Source organism: Aethina tumida, chromosome 3 (genome assembly GCF_024364675.1).
Source record: "Aethina tumida isolate Nest 87 chromosome 3, icAetTumi1.1, whole genome shotgun sequence".
In the NCBI taxonomy this organism is placed as follows: domain Eukaryota; kingdom Metazoa; phylum Arthropoda; class Insecta; order Coleoptera; family Nitidulidae; genus Aethina; species Aethina tumida.
The window spans coordinates 30390231-30410242 of NC_065437.1; the positions used below are offsets into that span (position 1 = coordinate 30390231).

The 20012-nt window shown below is 29.2% G+C and overlaps 1 protein-coding gene across 6 annotated transcripts in view; it reads left to right on the forward strand.

Annotated features, from left to right (window-relative positions):
* Positions 1-20012, forward strand: part of LOC109603362 (protein roadkill) — a 46908-nt gene that overhangs the window by 19605 nt on the left and 7291 nt on the right. For 4 of the 6 annotated variants that reach the window (XM_020019851.2, XM_020019853.2, XM_020019850.2 and 1 more), the window contains one exon: positions 17949-18099. In XM_020019851.2, the coding sequence (XP_019875410.1) occupies positions 18022-18099 (78 nt within the window). In that variant the 5' untranslated portion in view covers positions 17949-18021. Of the gene's footprint in view, positions 1-9039; positions 9063-12250; positions 12348-17948; positions 18100-20012 lie in introns of those variants that run through there. The other 2 variants (XM_049964064.1, XM_020019849.2) reach the window with 2 other exon arrangements.

The window sequence follows — 20012 nt, forward strand, 5'->3', positions numbered from 1 at the left end:
AAACCAACTAAAAGTGTAAAATTTACAAGTTTCTAATATAAAAATATTTACGTTAGAAAAATCATTTTACTGAAATCTACTGTAACATTTTCAACAGTGAAATATTAAAAAACTAGATTATGACTTTCAGGTATTGATTTGAAATTTTACTACTTTTCTAATATATTTTGAACAAAATTTCATGTCCAGTTTTGTTGGAATAATTTTGTTATTTTCTGTAAAACAGTGGATATTTTCAAATAAAATAGTTTTACTATGACCTAAACTTAATAAGAGTTATTAATTTTTTACCAAAGATTTTTAAGTGATCTAACTAACATAAAATGTCTGTGAAGTCACCAGTTTCAATGCTGGAAAGTTAATTTTTGACATATACCTTAAACAGGGACCATCCTAAGGGAATTATTGTTAGAACTAAATTTTATACAGGGTGTTAGTTATGATTAATTTTGTGTAAAATATTGAAAGGCCAATATGAACTCTACAAGATCAAAATTGGAGATATTTTACTTAAATTTTCAATCTGTCAACATTTCAACAAAAAAAAAAAAAAAATAAAAAACTGTTGGTTTTAAATATATGATGTATGGATATGGTGTAGGTTGATGAAACTTCCAGTGAAACTAGAAATGAAATTATGTTGAAATGAATTAGAAAAATAGTTCAGTTATAATTTTAATTCAATACCTTTTTCTGTTCTTCGTAAATTTCTAATGAATATATATATATATAAATGAGTCTATACCAAATTTCAACATATTAGACAGAGTGGTAGACTAAGTATTAATTTGTCCATGAGAACTAATGCGCTGACATTTTATTCCATGGTTGTTTTAGTTAGTTAAAAGAAATAAATTCTTTAGAATATAATGTTTAATTAACTCTTCCGTAGACTTATTAATATGCAATATTTTAAGGTAAACTTAAGTTCTTTTAATTAATTTATTTCTTCTAATCAACCAAAAAAATCGTGGAATAAAATGTCAACGCATTAGTTTTCACACACAAATTAATTTCTAATGCCATCACTGCGTTATTCAATTTTAAAGATTTTTAATAAACTCTAATTAGTTGATATTTAGTTAGAAGTAACACTAAATTCAGTGAAAAAACTATTTTTTTTATTCATAGCATGTTCTACTTTTTACTATAAGCTTTAAAAACCTGTACTTTGAGTAATTGTTTATTAAAATTATAAATGAAAAATTTACAGGGGTTACACTATGTCTAATGATTGACAGTAAATCAGTGTTGAAACTTCCAATTAACTATTAATTGATTATTCTTTCTGGCATCAGAAGAATTTGTGAAAAGATCTATAACACACCAAATTAACAATAGTTAAAACATACATGAAACAATATAAATAACATAGATACAGAAAAGATAGACAGCCGTGACGTCCGTCTGAATTTTAAGCAGACTTATGCGTTTTCACTTTGTCATTTGTTTCCTTTACAACACACGTGCCCATATCGCCTACGACAATTCCGGCCTTGATGAAACGTGATACTGACCGATAACGCGACACAAAGACGACCTTGTCGCAGTCGAGGGGGTTGTTTCTAATTTCATCCACCGCCGACGACCGTCCCCAAACGAAAAAAACGGCCAATATTAATAATAATAACAATGAGCGAACGCGAAGGTCGAAGTACAAGGGTAGAAAAGGCGACACGCTCATGTACACGCACGACCTTGCCCAAGCAATACATTAATGATTTTGTCCGTCGGCGATTGTTTGCGCGATTCCGGGTCGCGTTGGAAGGAAATCCACCATTGCACCTGCCCGTCGTAGAAACTCGGAACAGCTGAAAGGTCCGTGCGATCGTCGCGATTTTGGCCAACAAAAAAAAAAAAGAAAATTTCCGACATGTGGCTTCTTACATTAAGATTAAACGATATTTTTTTTTAAATTAAATTTCGATTACAAGCAGTAATTCGACGACGTGTTATCGTTATTTAATCACCACGTTGCTCCTTCGTTTAACTATAATTTTTTATCCGGTAATAATTGTGTGATTAATCCAGATTAGAATTTGAGAACATTATCGCAATGCATAACTAGTTTGAGGCCAAATTTATATAAAAAAGTTAACCAATATTTAATTACTTGTTTTTAACTTGGCCGAGTAAATTCAATTGTTATCACTAAAACTTGTAAACTTTATACATGTGTGACCGAAAATAGATTTTGGAGCATAACAACCTACAATTTTTTAAATTTCACCTTGATTAACCTTCCACCATAAATATTGGAATATAAACAGACCTAATTTGTGTTTTCTATGAAGTACAGCTCGTTTGTTGGCTGAATTTGGACAGCCTAAGATTGCAAGTTTTATTATGTTTGACGTAAACTATCAAGGTTATCAATCAAAGCCAATTAATTTTATCGGTTTTATGCAGCTTTAAAATTTGTTCAGCTGTTTTGTTAAAAATAATTTACCAAGAACCAATGTGTTTCTAATCCAGCTGCTCATACGGTGTGGAACAGCCAAATGGTAATATATTTATACAAAATTACGAAATACAACAATTTTAGATTGTAAAAATACATCCTACTTGAATAGTTGCTATCTCTCTCTATTATCTTCAAAATATTGTCAATATTAATATTGGAAATAAAATAAAATCGTACTTGAAAATAATTAATATAAATTATATTAAATATTTGTTGTTTTTGGCTTCTAATACCAAACTAGTTTACAAACAATTTATTTCTTGTGCCAAGAGAGCAAAATCAATTTTATCTGATACACAATATCCACTTATAAATATATAGTGATACAATTTTAAAAGTTTGTAACAAGCACGGATGTTGAAATTTAGTATGTACTCATTTTTAAGATTTTTAATTCAGTAGAGATTTTTTTTGCATAAAAATGATCCCAATTAAATTTTCTTATTTTTTTGATAAAGTTTAGTATGTACTCATTTTTAAAATTTTTAATTCAGTATAGATTTTTTTTGCATAAAAATGATCCTAATTAAATTTTCTTATTTTTTTGACAAAGTTAGATGATAGAGAAAAATAAACTGAATTTCCTTGATAATTTTTTGAACTTTTATTTATGAATATGAGTATATGAATTTTATTTTAATACAATATTAATTAACAAATTAAAACAAAATCACCCTGTATATTTTTAGATTTTTTAAATTCTATATGTAATTGCAAATAAAATATACCAAAACTCTATAGTTTTTGAGTTATTCAATTTTGTCCATAATTTTTGACAGATTGATGATATAACTAAAATGTCTGTAATGTTACCAATTTTGGTGCTGGAGAGTTCATTTTTGGCATTCCAAGGCAACCAAAGATCATTCCATAATGAACCATTAGTACCCCTAAATTTTACACAGGGTATTTGTTATTTACATTTATGTGCATTTTAAAACATTAATATTTTTGTTATTTTCAATGGAAAACCATGTATATTTTAGCATAATCAAAATTGCATATTAAAAAACCATAAGCTTCTAAGATAATTACCCTGTATGTAGTTCAACTTGCAAAAAAAAAATAAATTGCATGTGATGAATTTGCAATATTTTTGATAACCTTAAAACATTTCATACAATTAAACGATAAGTTAGTTCATAAAATCATTAATAATTATTTAAAAAGCACTCGTTTATATAAGATAACATCTAAATTTTAGCTAAATGATATTTGAAGATTTCTATTTACTAACCTCTGCCAAGGAAAGTGTTTACATATCGCCATAGATATTCTCATGAAAATGGCTTTGGTTACAGTTAATTTATAGAAAGTTTATTCGAGCTATCATTAAAAACAAGAAAACTGAAAGTCCAATTAATTGTTGCAATAGGGAGATGTCGAAAATTGTAAAAGCGTTTATTATCCATTCCGTTTGATTTGCGTATTTTAAAACGGTTAAAGGTATCAATAGAACATGACTAATTTAAAGTTATTCGAGAAATTAATAGACGTTGCCTTCGCGAGTTTCCTTCAAATCACCTTTAAAATGTTATTCATCATTTATATTTGTTTGATGTTTATTGAAAATTGAATTGCACCACGTTAATACGTGTTAACGAAAAATCTCGTTTGGGATGTGGAACAATTTTTGACGAACGGTTACATAAACGTTGACATTGCAAAGTCATAAACTGTTAGCACCAACCTAACATGAGTTTATTTTTAAATTGGCCATGAAAACAAATATAATAATTAATCGCCTAAAAGTTGTAGGCCAAGTTTCGGCAATTTGCATTCAGAATAAGTAGCCATTGCAAGGATAATTATTAATTTTTTTATGCACATAATATTAAAGCATCTCTGGACCATGTCCGGCGATAGTGTCTTCGGATTTGTTGGAGCGATGCTTGAAGGCCTTTGTACGAAACGTTCGAATTATGTAACGATGGACGTGTTCGAGTGACGAATCAACTTAGAAAGCTCGAGCTTAATTAGTACACTCTCTTTTTTATAATCCATAATCGCATTCCTTTTAATAATTGTAAAACAAATTGTCTTTGTTCGATGCCAACTATCATCATAACTGTGTTTGGAGGAACAAAGAAACAGTAAACCAGTGGCTGTTATTTATAATTAATTCATCCCACAGGAATGCAAAAAAATAAGAACTCGTATTAGACTCGGGAGGTAACGTTGCGTTGGGATTCTTAAAAATCATACGACTGAGCTGAACTCGATTGATCTTTTGCGAAATATTTTTGTTTATAAATCGTTCGAATAAACAAAGACACCAAGTATAAGATATAGGAGCAAGTTGTTTATATAACAGAACTAAACCAAGGATATCGCATTCGTTTTTTACTTACATTTAAAACTACATAAAGCTAAACGTAACAACCATTTATGTACTTAGGATTTCGGTTGATGATGCTCGGACGACTTCAGAAGGTTAAATTTAGTCCTTAATTAAATATTGGGTTTTAATTTTGGTTTTATTTGCCGTCCGTGGATCTGAAAACATTTCAAATAACTGTGTGTTTATTTATATATATGCTCAAGAATAAGAGATCCGTTTTAGAACGCACTCTCAGGGGTTACGTTTTAAGTGTCTCCAACGGTTAATGAACTCTCCTCTCTCATACACAAATAACTCGCACACAGAGAAATAAATAAAGTACAGGGTGTTCCAAATTGTATTGGTGGATGGATGGATTTTGCCTTTTACTTATATTTTTAGACCAAATAGGAAAAAAACTGAATAAAAGTCACAAGTTATATATTTCTAAGCCATATCTGAAATATGTATAAAAAACTACAAACTTTATACATTTATAAAAAGTGTGTATTAACTTATTCATTTCCAATTATTTTTTCAAATGGTTTTAACTTTCTAGAAGCTTTTGTTTACGTAATATAAGACATTGATCTTAAAAAAATACATTTCCTTAAAATGAGCATTTAATGAGCAATTTTTTTTATTTTAAAAAGGACCAGAGTAGAGTTTACTTATAAAATATGCAAAAAAATCAAGCTTCAATCGCGTCTTAAGTCAATAAATAAATATCCACTAAAAAACTTTGTAGAAAAAAAATTGTATATCCCTTTTTAAAATCGAGTTATAAAAGAAAAAGTTACTTGATTCGTAAATAATAATTTAACATAATTTTTAAAATACCAATGAATAAGATTTGATGTTTATTTTGCGATGTGACTTGAAATGTCTCGTTACGGAACAAACAGTTATAATTATCAGATTTTCGCGACAGTTTGCAAATTTTAAAAATAATTCACGCTCTGATTCGACGCAAAGGCAGCAAACAAAGAAGATTTAATCAGCCTCCGATTGATTGACCGAACAATCGAATTTTATAATAATGTACCAAACACGAACTAACGGGTTAGGATTCGAGTTCTTTGAACTTGAAATCCGATTCGGTAAATGGCTTAATTGTTTTTCGAACCATTCGCTCCGGGTGATCGATAAAACGGCAAACGAAAAGGTGAAAAACGTGGGTTTTGACGGTCGAAAAATGGGAAACAACTAATCGGCTATACTGCAATTACCAGCCGTTTTTTTCTTTGTTCTGTAGTCTAGTTTCGTGTTCGATATATTATAATTAATGACACACGACTTTCTAAGGTCAGTAAATAAGTGCGTCCCTTCGCCGTTCCGTGGTTAAGCTGAGACAGAGGGGAAAAACGCGAGGTTATCGCACAATGTCACATTTTCTAATCTACCGCGTGTGGACTCATTTCATGTAAAACGTAAATAAATTTTTGTAGGAAATGGGTAAGCACCGAAACCACAACCACATTGGGGAAATTTAGGTTACGACGTAGAGGTAACCAAAATTTTGAAAGAAAACTTGAAATAATAAATTAGTACCTAATATACAGTGCGTCCCAAATCTGCATCAAAATCATTATAAAAAACTTTCGAAGAACAACATTAAAGTCACGAGAAAGGAAAGAAACTTCCTTCACAGCACTCGACCCTTAAAATCCTCAAAATAATGAGTATTGTGTTCACTTTTGAATCTTTCGAATCAAAACTAATTTTGGGTTTTGGCTCATCTGATGGCCTCTAAGTAATAACTTAATCACCATGTATTGATACTAGTCACAATGTAAATGTTCTTTCTTTTGGTTTCCTTAATTATGTTAATAAGCAATTTTTGGTCTCCTTCTTCAGAAGAAACGTACTGCTACTTTTGATTAAGTCATTTCTTAAGACAAATAACTTCTTCGTTAAATATAGTACTTTTCAAAGTGTGCAGGGATGAACATTCTTCTAATGAATTTATTTTTTTACCAGATATTTTCATATTACCAAATTAGAAACCATTAGAGGTTCTGAAACTGTTATGACAGCCAATTAAAACTTCCATTTCCAATGTATCAAATGTCATTTAATTTTGCCTGGTTATAGGTAAAGGAAGAACCAATTTAAAGTCAGCGTCATATGTGTACTATCATCTGAAAATACCTTATTTAATTACATTACGTTGGAAGGCAACTTAAGGTTTCTTATAACTTTTTTTCTAATCAAAAGAGGGCTGCAGTGAGCTTTCCCTTCTGAGCAAATATTTCCATAATATCGCATTACAACCCACTATAGACTTTGATAACATTCATTATAAAAATCAATGGAAATATTAAATATTCTATTACATGTTTTTTATCGTTTCTGAATAGAATTCAGTTCGTGTCATTAGGGAAATGAGTGGATAGTTTCTCGAGTCGCCTTGACTGAATTACGCCGCGCCCCGAACCGAACTTTTTCTCTTTTAGAAAACGCATTGTGTCGGTTGAGAATTTTCTGTAACGACACTATCGCCTTCACGTCTCCATCACATTAAATTGCGGTTCAATTCTGGCTTTCACTTTCTAGTCCGTTACTGTAAAATGCATTTCGATACGGCGGACACAAAACGCCATTAGCGCACCGAATTGACCGGACTTCGTGGCGGTTTTCGATGATGGACACTTATTGGACCATTTTTCTGTGTACCTTTCCGCCTACGTAACTCCGTGCCGTACGGTTTCGATTGCGCCAAATTGGAGAACCGTCCGGAGAACAATCACGAAATTGAATAGAATTACGTCCACACGGCCCAGATACTGAAAAGAAACCTAGTTTTCAATTGTTTTCGAGAGAGACGAAGAACACTTCACCACTTTCTTTTGTTACACAATTTTTTTTTTAACGACCGGGCACCGTGAAAGTCTATTTTCTTGACACTACCGGTAAAATTAATTTCTGATAACATCCTACGCCAACGCGCTACGTTTCCTGAAAGAGATTATTATTTTTTAATTGAATCGGGATGCAAGCAGGCAATTAAACGAAGCCCGTGCTTATCGCATTCTTTCAAATTACGTCCGGAAATTGTTTAGATTTGCACCGTAGCAACTGGTATCTCACGCTGGATGCGTGATGTCATCCAGATAATTTAGAATTCTAATTGGTTGATTGCAGAATGATTTAGTTGGTTTTAAATTAATTTGTTCTAATAAAACAAACGGACGAGCTGCCTACGAAGCTGGCGTATCTCTGAAAAATTGAAATAAACCTATTCCAAAACATGTAATTAGATACACAGGGTTTTAAAAAAATCTCAGGAACTATTAATTGGCACCTTAACTTTAGTTCATATTTTGGTTCCTTAAAGTTTGTAATACTTCCTGAACACCATGTATACGTAATAAATTAGTTTAACTGTAAAATCTGTCATTATTATGTTGCAGAATGGAACGAGTTGTTGGCTTTCATCATATTAATTTAATAATTGTGGATGAATGTTACAAACAATACTCTGGCCTAAATTTATCTTCAATGACATTAAATTACTTAATTAAATTTGCCAAATTTAAATCCATTAAACTGAATGCAAATAATTAAAGCGGAATAAAATGTATTTGCGTAAACTTTAAACCTATATAGATAATTGTTTGGGACATTTACAAAAATAATATAATTGGGTTAAGTTAAAAATACAAGTACATAATTGATAACAAATTTCCAAGTTTATTACATAAATAATAAATGATTGAATTAATTGAACATTTAAATAAATAGATGGATATTGTTTTGGTACTTTAAATATAAAACTAACTTCCAAAGATCCAAAAAGACAAATAATTTACATGAGCTTAAATCACAATTAATTAAGGTAAAGAATATTGTTTATAACTTTTAAAATAATTTGTTAAGAACTAGTTCAACTTAATATTTAATCAAGATAAAGTGACATTTGAAAAAAGTATAATATTCCATAAATTAAAGGTAACATCAAGGTAGCTCGTTTCCAAAGTAAATAACATATTAATTAGCTAGACCAATTAGGTAAAATGATACAAAATATTAATAACGATAATAATATAAAATAATATAAATGGAAGTATAAAAATTAGCCTTATGATAACATTAATAAATTTAAAAAAAAGACAATATTAGCAAACTTGTACTTCATAATAAACAGTTTTACGATAAATTTGTTGTAATAGTAATTACTGTGGTAAAATAATGAACACATTAAATAATGTTTCTTTTATTATTCCAGGTAAGTTGATGGATGGCCATATTTATTAATGCAATGGAAGAAAGCTTTAGGTATGTTAAATCTTTATCGTTTGAAATAGATCAATGACTCCCAAATTAACAAAGTACAATACACTTGTCTTCCAAAATATTTATTTGTTTTATTAGTTTATTTATACAGTTAGTTAAGGTGAGTCAGCCCCTTCCGAATCCACATTCAAAACAGCAATTGTGCCAACGAAATTTTCCTCATTTTCACTTAAAACGCCGTCGCTAATAATTATTCAGATTAAAATCTGACGTGGATTTCATGAAACACCGACAATAACCATCGACTTTGTCGCCGGCAATGAGAATTTCAGGTCACCGCAGCCGTAATATCATCTTTTGAAGTGCTACTGTTAAAAAAAGTGTTGTAGATCAGCGGCACGGCCAAAATAAAATGCCTATTACTTAACTTAAACGACCTAGTATAATATTTTAGAACCGCGTGAATGTAGCTGTGAATTAAGGCCGGCCTACTTTGTTGGATAGCATTTTCGTAACGCGGTCTACAATCAGTCGACCATAGCGTTTGATCTTGTATTTTTTTTAATGATTACTTCCCCCCCTTCTCCAAACCCTGGTCACAAGATAGGTTTCCAAAATATTCATTTGTTTTCCATCTATAAGTATTCAAAAATTAGACTAGGTTACACAAATTAATGCATCACGTGGAGATGAATTTTTTACTTAAAATTCGAATATGTTTTATTAAGCTTGTCCCCGATTTCTAAATATCACCAAGGAGTCATATTTTTGAAAATTAGTGTCTATGGTGACTTATGAGTTCATAATTATGGTAATTTAGTAATTATGAGTAATCGGGTATAAAAAATGTCATTTTTCGTCTTCCATCCCATATTTTCTAACTTTCAAGCATTAAGAATCAAAGAAATCAAATCATAACTGATGCTTTCTTTACTTACATAATACTTTCCTTTTATGTACAGCAACTTAAACTAAATCAAATAGACAGTTGGGTCAACCAAATTTTATTTCTTTATGTCATTAAGATTATCACCCAATGAGCAAAATCAGAATGATATATATATATATATATATACGTTCAATGATGTTTCATAAATTTTGCCAATCTAGCTCTATCGAAGTAAGCAAAGTTAAATCCTCTAGATATCTCAACCTAATAAAAGAATTTTATTTAAGTTAGTTGTTCATGACTTTTTCGGAAACAATAGAATTGTTAATTAAGTACAATTTGTAAAGAATTTAGTACTGCTATTCTAGGTTAGGTGTTAATATATTTCCTGCACTTTCGTTCAGATTACTAAAGTAGCATGCTGGAAATGAAAAATGTAAATATTTGTATTAAAATTTAATTTCTATGAAAATAAGACATCAGGATTAGTGGAAAGGAGGCAGATATGTTAAATGAACATTGCCGGACAGTTATTCAAGAAATTGAATATAAAAAATACAAAAAGATTCAGTACATAATTTAATTTGAATATAACCTCTTAAATTCAGTTACGCACAAAATCTACGATAAGCGGTATAAACATTTTTTCGGTTAAATTTATTGAATCAGGCAATATGTCATTGAGCTGAAAATATTCATAAAAGAACAAAGGATGAACAAAATAAATGTAATTACGTAAATTATAAACCCATTATACATAATGGCTTTGGACATTTATAAAAAAATTTATTAATTGGGTTAAGTTGTATATAAAATTGATAACAAATTTTCAAGTTTATTTCACAAATAATAATTGATTGTTCAATTAAGTAAAATTGATTCATAATGTTTTGATACTATAAATATAAAACCTACTTTTTAAAATGAAGAAAATGAATTGACAAAATATTGACAAATGAGTTTAAATCACAACTATTTAAATTAGAAAACTTAATTTATTTAAAATAATTTGGTAAAATCTAGTTTAACCTTATATTCAATCAAGATAAAGTGACATTTGAAAAAATTATAATATTCTATAAATTATAGGTAACATCAAGGTGCCTCGTTTTCAAAGTAAATAACACTAATTCGCTAGACCACCAATTAGGCAAAATTGATATAAAATATTAATAAATAAGGAAAAAAATTAAATAAAAAGCTGTTGTTTTATAATGTTTGTCAGTGGGTACATTAGAATTTCAAAATCTGTTGAAACTGTTCTATACTAAAAAAATTGTACTTCGGAGAATAAGTAGGAAGTTTCTCAAAATATTTAAACTAGTGGCATTATATTATTTTTTTGTTTGTGACAGTAGATTATTTTACAAAAGAATGAGCATACTGGGTTACTTTCGAACTTAATTCCAAAAAAAAATTTATCAAGTTGAATTTATTTATAACAATTCGACCTTCCGATAAGATTTAATCGTGAAATTGTCAAGATGATAAATACCATGTTGAAAGCGAATTATTCGAGGGCACTCCGGTACAGTTATTAATTTAATTGTAATGTGCGTTAACACTTACGTACCCGATACGGATGTTCAAAATTAGGCTCGACAAATTTCTAATTTGAAGTGAAGCCCTCGTTTCATGAAGAATCATCATTTTCTATTTAAAATTGACCGATAATCGCATCAATATCCAGTTTCATAACATCGAATGCGTGCGTATTTTCTAAAATATTCAAATTTACATCACAAATACATAAATTTCCATATATTATCTAATCAAAATAAATACGATCGACGACGGCATGAATTTCTTCTACTAATGCTACATAAACTGGCGAAAATTAAACAAAATTTGAACTTTCACTTGACAACCTCGATTACGTTCAAATATTTGGTTTATTGTGAATGCGATTCACTCAACTATTTTGACTGAAACACGCACTTGTGTGAGTGGGATTGAAATAAATAAAAATCACGTTTACGTGCCAACTTTAATGCAATTTCGAGTGGTGCACTTTATAATTTTTATTCTGTCCTATCAATGACTATTTGAAAATGAAATTTTCCATCCAATTACGTTTTTATTTTAGTCCAAATTTTCATACCTGATTCATCTGAATAGTTGCGCCTGTTTATAAATTTTTAAATAAACATAAACGCCACATCAAGGTTTTTCTAATTGTGATGTCATTAAGTCAATAAGTATACATATTTTTAAACGACATGTGTACAAAATTTCAAGGTTCAAAAAGTGATATTTAAAATTAGTTCGGTATAGATATGGTTGTGTTCGAAATTGCGGAAGGTGATCTGAAACGATCGTGTCAGCTTGTAATTACCTAATATTATAACAATTATTATGACACGAAACAAACACAAGAATTACCACCGCTGCTATAATTATGCAAACCGATTTCCTTTCGTGAAATCAAGATGGAGGAGGTAATGTTATTATGGTTTTTTACAATTTGCATTTTTCCAGTTTATATTAAAATTGCATTTTCAAACATTAATTAAAGTCGGTAACGACGGTCGATTGACCCAAATATCCATTACGCCTCACTAATTTATCGCGGCGAATGTCGATCTAATTTTTATGTCCTCCAATAAATATTAGTGAAATGGGGTCTCGTAAATTGTTTAGTTTTTTCATATTTTTGATAAAAATCGTGTTGTACATCATCAGACCCACCACGTCATTTTGTACAATCAAAAAATTGGAATATTTTATTGGGCCATAAAATACGTTAAAATAATAAAAATATTTTTCACATTTATTCCATGATTTAGTTAATAACTAATGTAAATTATTATTATGTTTTAGTATTTTATGTAATTTTGATCATTTATTTAAAAAATGCACGTATTTCTATAAATTCAGTATTAAAAGATATTATGGAAACGGGTTGATAATTTAAAAGTTCCTGATGAGATCTGGTATAAAGAATCTATATAATGTTTATTGAGTGTTTAATTACTAATGTAAATAATTATTATAATTAAGATTAGCGTACTTGTATCACTTTTTATGTTTCAAATAGTTCCTCACTAGCACTTCTCTAAAATTTCGAAATAATATGTGCAACCATAATTAAATTTGCCTTTAGAGGTAGGAAAAAATCAAATTTTCCAAATATATGTAGTTTATGATATAAGCTACTTTAGCTAAGAGATCCTTTAAAAATTTTTTTTCAAAATTAATAATCAATTATTTATTCACACACATTCCAAATTATTAATTTGAATTTAATAAATTAAAAATATTAAGCAAAAATTTAAAAATATTAAAATATAATTAATTTAAATATAAAAAATAAAATTTTTAATATTAAATTTTAAGTTTAAAAAATATATAGAATTTAGAAAAAATGAAAATGTTATTTGAAATTTATAATAATTAAATATTATTAAACCCTTATCCTACTTAAAAAGATTTAAGCTTAAAAATATATAGAATTTAGAAAAAATAAAACTGTTATTTGAAATTTATAATAATTAAATATTATTAAACCCCTATCCTAATTAAAAAGCTTCTTTAATTTAAACTTTTAAATAACAAATTATAAATTAAAAAAATAATAATTCTTATTTTATATTTATAAAATTTAAAATATTAAATCTAAAAGATAAAAAATAAAGATAAACAATTAAATTAAAAAATGCAAATTATCTTGAATTTATAAATTTTAAAATAAACAGCTTAAAACTTAAAACAAATTACAAATTAAAATAAAATTATTTTATATTTAAAAATTAAAAATAAACGTTTAGATTAAATAAAGGTAAAAATATTAAGCTTAAAAAATTAAAACCTAAAACTAACCGTTTAACTTAAAAAAATAAAATTATTTTAAATTCATAAAATTTAATATAGTTAACCTAAAGAATTAAACAATTAAGTTTTAATAGAATTAAAATAACCAATTGAATTTTAAAAAAGTTAAATTATGAACTTAAACTGAACTTTAAATGTTAATTTAAATTTATATAATTTTATTAATTTACTGAGCTTACAAAATTTAAAATTTTAAGTGTAAAAAAAAATAAAAATATACATTTGACTTACGAAAGATGCCTAAATTTAATAGATTTTTATAATAAATTGTTTAATTATGTGTATCATTTTTATAACTGACAACTTTGTCAGGTAACATAAATAATAATTTTTATATGTCATCAGTATTTTATATTAGACTTTTGATGTAATTATTATGCATAAAATAGAGTCCTAATAGAAAAATTACAAATGGGTTTCAATCTAAACGGCCCATACGGTATAAAATTGGGGTTTATGGCATAATCATTATTGTCGCCCAGATTCGAACCTTCACACGAATTGATCCACTGTTATTTAAACCTAGATAAAAATATATTTATTAGTGTGTATTAACTTTAACCCTGAAAAAGTTTATTTGTATTAGCGAGCCTTGAGTCCGCACGTGTTGAACGATCATTAGTCGGAGCTTTTTGTAATATCTCATGCACGGGGCAATTAGATTTGCATTTCAAAGAGATTTTCCATGTCTTCCCAACTTTACACTCCGTTTAGACTAAAGTGTCGAAGGTTCTCGTTAAAAGTGCTTGAGTAATAAATATTTCGATATGATTTTATTGACGTAACGGCCCCCCTCTTCGTGCAAACGTCTGGTGACATACGACTTCCGACAGGCTCCTTAACAAACATTATTCCTTCTTTTATTCGCGCTGAAAATACAGTGGATATTTAAGGCACGTTTTCAATAACCGTCTTTGGCGCAGCGATAAAGAAACCGGCCAAATTCGATATTAAATCACGCTAAGCTAGTAATCTTTCCGATGCACACTTGGCCGTCGTGTAGCCGGATCAATGTTTTGTGGCGGAATGTGTTCCTGGAAGCGTCAACAAATTTTGCAGTAATTTATCGCCCTTGGTCTCGGATCATCTCCCGTTTGCTTAACTGATGTGACCGCACGGTCATACAATGGCATCGGCGCCTTGAGATCTGGATTACAAGGTGTTCCTTGATGTTGCAAATTTCGTCGCACAGACAAATTACGTAATTAACCATCGTGGCATTTATTTTGTGCGTGTCCCCAAGTGACTTGGGCACCAGGAATTACCAAACCAAATTGCATTTATCTGACCCAACCGAAACTTAAATATTTTCGTGCGATGATTCAAGGCTGACTAACATTTATCAGAATTAATTCAGGGTTAATTATTTTCGTTTTAATATTAAGCCAGAAATGTAAATAGATAATGGCACGTTGCATGTTTATTTATTGTCACATTTTCGATGTTGGACCGAGATAAACGGAGCCGGCTACATGAGCGAAATTTACGTACGACCTTCGCTAATTAGTTATCTCGGTTTGATAATGTGCAGTGGCAACGTGCGAAATAGTTGAAAATCCGTCAGAATTTCAGAACGGCTAGTGTGTGTGAGCATGGACGTGGCGACGCATCGCAAGCTCGTTCCTCTGTGCTTAAGGTCAGAGACTTTCGTTTCTATTTGTTTTGTGACAGAAACTGATTTGTGTTCGTGTTTTTGACAATGTCACAGATATGGATGCTCTTCATTGGATGAGTTTTTATTGAAAATTTGTTTAATTTAGTGTAATCAATATGTGTTTTATTTACATTTTGTGTAAATATAAATGTTTGTGCTTCTCAGATAATTTTATAATATCACTTCACACCCACTTTACGTCAAGCTTATTAATTAAGTTTTTCTAAATGTATGCAAATTAATTTGTTTTTAAATACATAATATTAAAGATACAATGAAAAAATTAAAATTTTAATATATTTTTGTGAAAACTCTACAAGGTAACTTTTAGTTTTTATTAGTTATGTACTTACATATTAATTCCTTACACAGTGAAAGCTTTTATTTATACCGCAGATAATAAAAGCTGCTTAAAACAGACAATATAACAACAGACAACTGACTCTAGGAGTGTTATGAATATTTATTTCCATATTTTAATTTCATTTTTCTAATCATCCGATGCAAATTTATTTACTAATATTATTTTTAACAGCTAAAATAAAAAGTTATTCGTTTATGATTAAAATATAGTCCCTCCCCCCATTGAATTTAGAATACTTCAAAATTGGTATGTATCAAAAAACAAAAAAATATCACATATTAATAATTATGAGAATTAAAAACTCATTATTCTAATGAATTTATTTCTTCTGATATACTATTCTGTTATTGGTTACATTTGGGCTTCAGAAGTACAAAAAAATACATACAAAATTTATAATTTATAAAAATATTTATGTAATATACTTAAGCATTCAGTTGGTTCAATAATTCAAAACATTTTTTACATATGCGATTGTTCATCTATCTAAACATCTTATTAGAGTATTTTTTAAAAATTTTACCCTCTTGAAGTTTACGCCCGAATTGGATATGTTTATTTATTACAAAGGGGAAAAAATTAAATTCAGGAAAATTTACTATAAATTTTGGAGATTTTAAAATGTTTAAATTAAATTTCTAAAAACCTGCTGGTAATTTTAAAATATCATTGTTGTGTAACAGCCTTAAAATTCTTATTAGTTAGAATTGTTGACGATAGTATGATTCTGACGATCAAATTTTTAGTCAATATTCCTCTACAAAACCATGAAATTATGTTTTTAAAATATCTGAGAATATCAAATTAGATTAATATCTGTTAAAATACCTTTAAAAGTATGATAGTTTTGATATTTTCAGATGTTTTGACTCTTTATTCCAAGATTTAAATAACAGTAAATGTCATTTATTTTAAAAAATACTATAGCAGAAATTGGTTGAATAATATTAAAAACAATTTTAATGAAATACGTAGAATTCTTTATTGATTATATTTTGATCTATCGGGTTATAAATAAAAAATTGCAGAGGTCTTTTCATCTTAAATGAGCCAAACTAAATATTTTTTTTCAATAAAGCTCTGTTAATATGAGTTTCATAAGAAACGGTTAAAAATGATAATAGTATTATAAATAAATGTAAAATTAAAATCACTTATATTATTTATTCACTTTGTCTGTAAGTATGCGTGAACAAAGCCCTAGTTACACACACCTTTCAGTTGTCTCAAAACCGTGTTAAAGTGACACAATATCTTCAGATCTAGATTAAACGTATAGATAAGATTTAAGTTTCGGTATTGAGTGAATACAATTTTTAATCCGGCACAGTTTCTGTCTCAGTATAGTATCAGTTTGTATTATTTATGAGGCGATGCCCAGATATTCTGGCGTATGTCGGAAGCTATTAACTTTATGCTCGTAATCTAAACGAGGTTTATGCAAATCAGTTTCGTATGTTTAATAGATCGTTTCGGATTTTTTAAACGTTTTGTTTATTTATTAATTTAAACAATATCATTACGAGTGCATAGACAAAGTAATGAACCACTCTGTTTACTGTTGATTATTGGACGACCCGCGGATAATTTATGTGGATTTCTATAACGGTCTAATACGTATCATTAAGTGGATACATAATATTAATGATTTAATGGAGCAAAGTGATAAAAAATCGTTAGCGCCATAACAGTAAAGCTGTGAATTCCATTAAGTCTCACCAATATCGGTTTTTTGCATATTTAATGGCATTTATTTTTGTTTTTTATTTTATTTTGAGGATTACAATTATTTACCATTTATCAATTTATACGTTTATTTGTTTTTTAATGTAAACAATCACTTCGTATCTATCAATCAATTAAATAAATGTCTGTTTTATAATGTCAGTCAACAATATTTAACGCTCTAAAATGTAAATAAGTATTTTATACAACTATCACTTAATAATACATACAATCCGTGAATAATTCTGGAGTTTTCCCAGAAGAAAATAAACAGCTCAACGTCTGTCCGAGGCCCAAGTAAATTTGTCGCGTTTCCACGACGCAAATTTCAGGCGATTTCAGTCAAGGGCATCGGGGATATCTTGGGGCCTTCTCGGGCACACGAGACCCCGTGTGTGTGTCTGTGTGTGTGTACGTGTCTGCGTGCCTCGCTATACTAACCTTGGACGTTTTTCTTGATTGCAGGTTGCCGGGGGTGAGTGACTGCTCGGCCGGTCAAACGGCCCGCGTTACCTCCAACCTGCACCCCACAAGTACCATGGCCGTGAGTCGTGTCCCAAGCCCACCACCCCAAGAGGTCAACACTCCGGTCGCAGAAAATTGGTGCTACACGCAGGTAAGATTCCTTCTTCACTCAGTCTTTCGGTTTTGTGTTCTTTGCACACAAGCACTGTGAATCTACCTGGTGCGGATTGGGATTTCTTGCCCTTAAGAAGGATTAAAAAATAAGAAAGTATACTTTGCTTCACTGAATTTAAACACTGATAAATTGCTTATTTCCGATGTTGCTCGACACTTGTTTTTATAAATAATCCCGTTGCTGGGTTACAAACTCGTTACCCAAATATACGACAAAAAAATGGTACCAATTAATTGCAAATGATTTAATTACGTGAGAATACCATTTCAAATTAAACACTTAATTGGGCCAAGTATTATCTTAAATGGTGACATGTAAACGAGATTTATATTCAAAAAAAACTATGAAATATAATAAATAAAGGACAATTGCATAAATAAATATACGAACGTGTTATTGTCATGCAATATCTTTTTATTGTTCACAGGAGTTAATAAATACAAAACAAATTGGTGTGGCCCATAAAAGCGACCATTAAAATTAATTATACAATATAATTACGTATATTTGCGTGCCACATAAAATGAAATTAAGAGTAAATTGCTGTAAATTTAACCGCTAATCTCGAATTCCTCCTGGAAACAATAAACGCTGATTCGACAAGTTTCATTCAAAATCGTTTCATTTTTTTTTTTTTTGTAAGAAAAAAATAAGATAGTAATGTTTATTGGTATTTACTACTTGGCTAGTTTATTGTAATTTTACAAAATTTTATTATTATTATAAGAGTAATTGAATTATTCAAACAATAATTATATTTCAATTGGTAGAAAAGACTTAAAAAATAATAATTCACTCTGTCTTAAGTTAAGTGCTCAATATTTATGTAAACTGAAGAATGATTATTAAAGTATAATTGAATTTTTAGATCAATTAGACGTTTGAACTTATATTTCAGTTCAAAGAATAAACTTAACAAACAGTAAGTAATACACTCGATGGTAATTTAATCAAATAAAGTGCACATTATCTGTGTAAACTGAAGAATAAGTATAATAGAATTTCTAGATCAATTAGACCTTTAAATTTATATTTCAATGCACAGAAGATCATTCAAGTGAAGCATGCATATTATCTATGTAATCTAATGAAATATTTATTATAAGCATAAATAAATATTTATATCAATTAGGTGTTTAAATTTACATTTCAATTCACTGAATAAACTTAAAAAAGAGTGGTACATTAGGTAGTAATTTAATTTAGTAAAGTCCACTTTATCTACGTAAACTGAACAATTATTGTTATACATTTAATTAAATAATTAAATCAATTAGGTGTTCATAATTATATTTCAATATATGGGAGAAACTTTAAAATGGTAATACTTTTAGTAGTTTAATTTAAAATAAATAAAGAAACATAAATTTCGATGATGGTAGGATGGTAAAATTTTTGAACCTTGACGAGGGGTCGGTCGAACCCTTAAACAACTTGACAACTGACCATTTTTATAAGCTACCTCTAAAATTGTCAGCCTCGAAAATGTGTATAAATGAATTAATTAAGTAAAATCATCAGAATTTGTTTACATAACACTTACACACTTACAAAATGGAATAATATATCCCCGATATCGCAACCTCGTAGCAAATAATTTATGCTCCGTACATTTTTCATAACTATATCGAGAATCCTTAAATGTAGGTTGTCCTGGTTTGGTTTGTGAGTGTCGTGTAATATGTGTGCCTCGCTGCGTCTCTGTCTCTCTCTCTCGCATACTTCCAACGAAATAAGTAGTTTAATGAAAGGTCAATTCGCTGACAGAAAAAATACATTTGCCTCTTTGCCGTATGCAAGCGTCTCCGATCCCGATCGATTTGTCCACTTGGAAAAATTCGCCGAGAAATCGCCGTTTTACGAAGAACGACGTGGAAAAGGAGACGTCG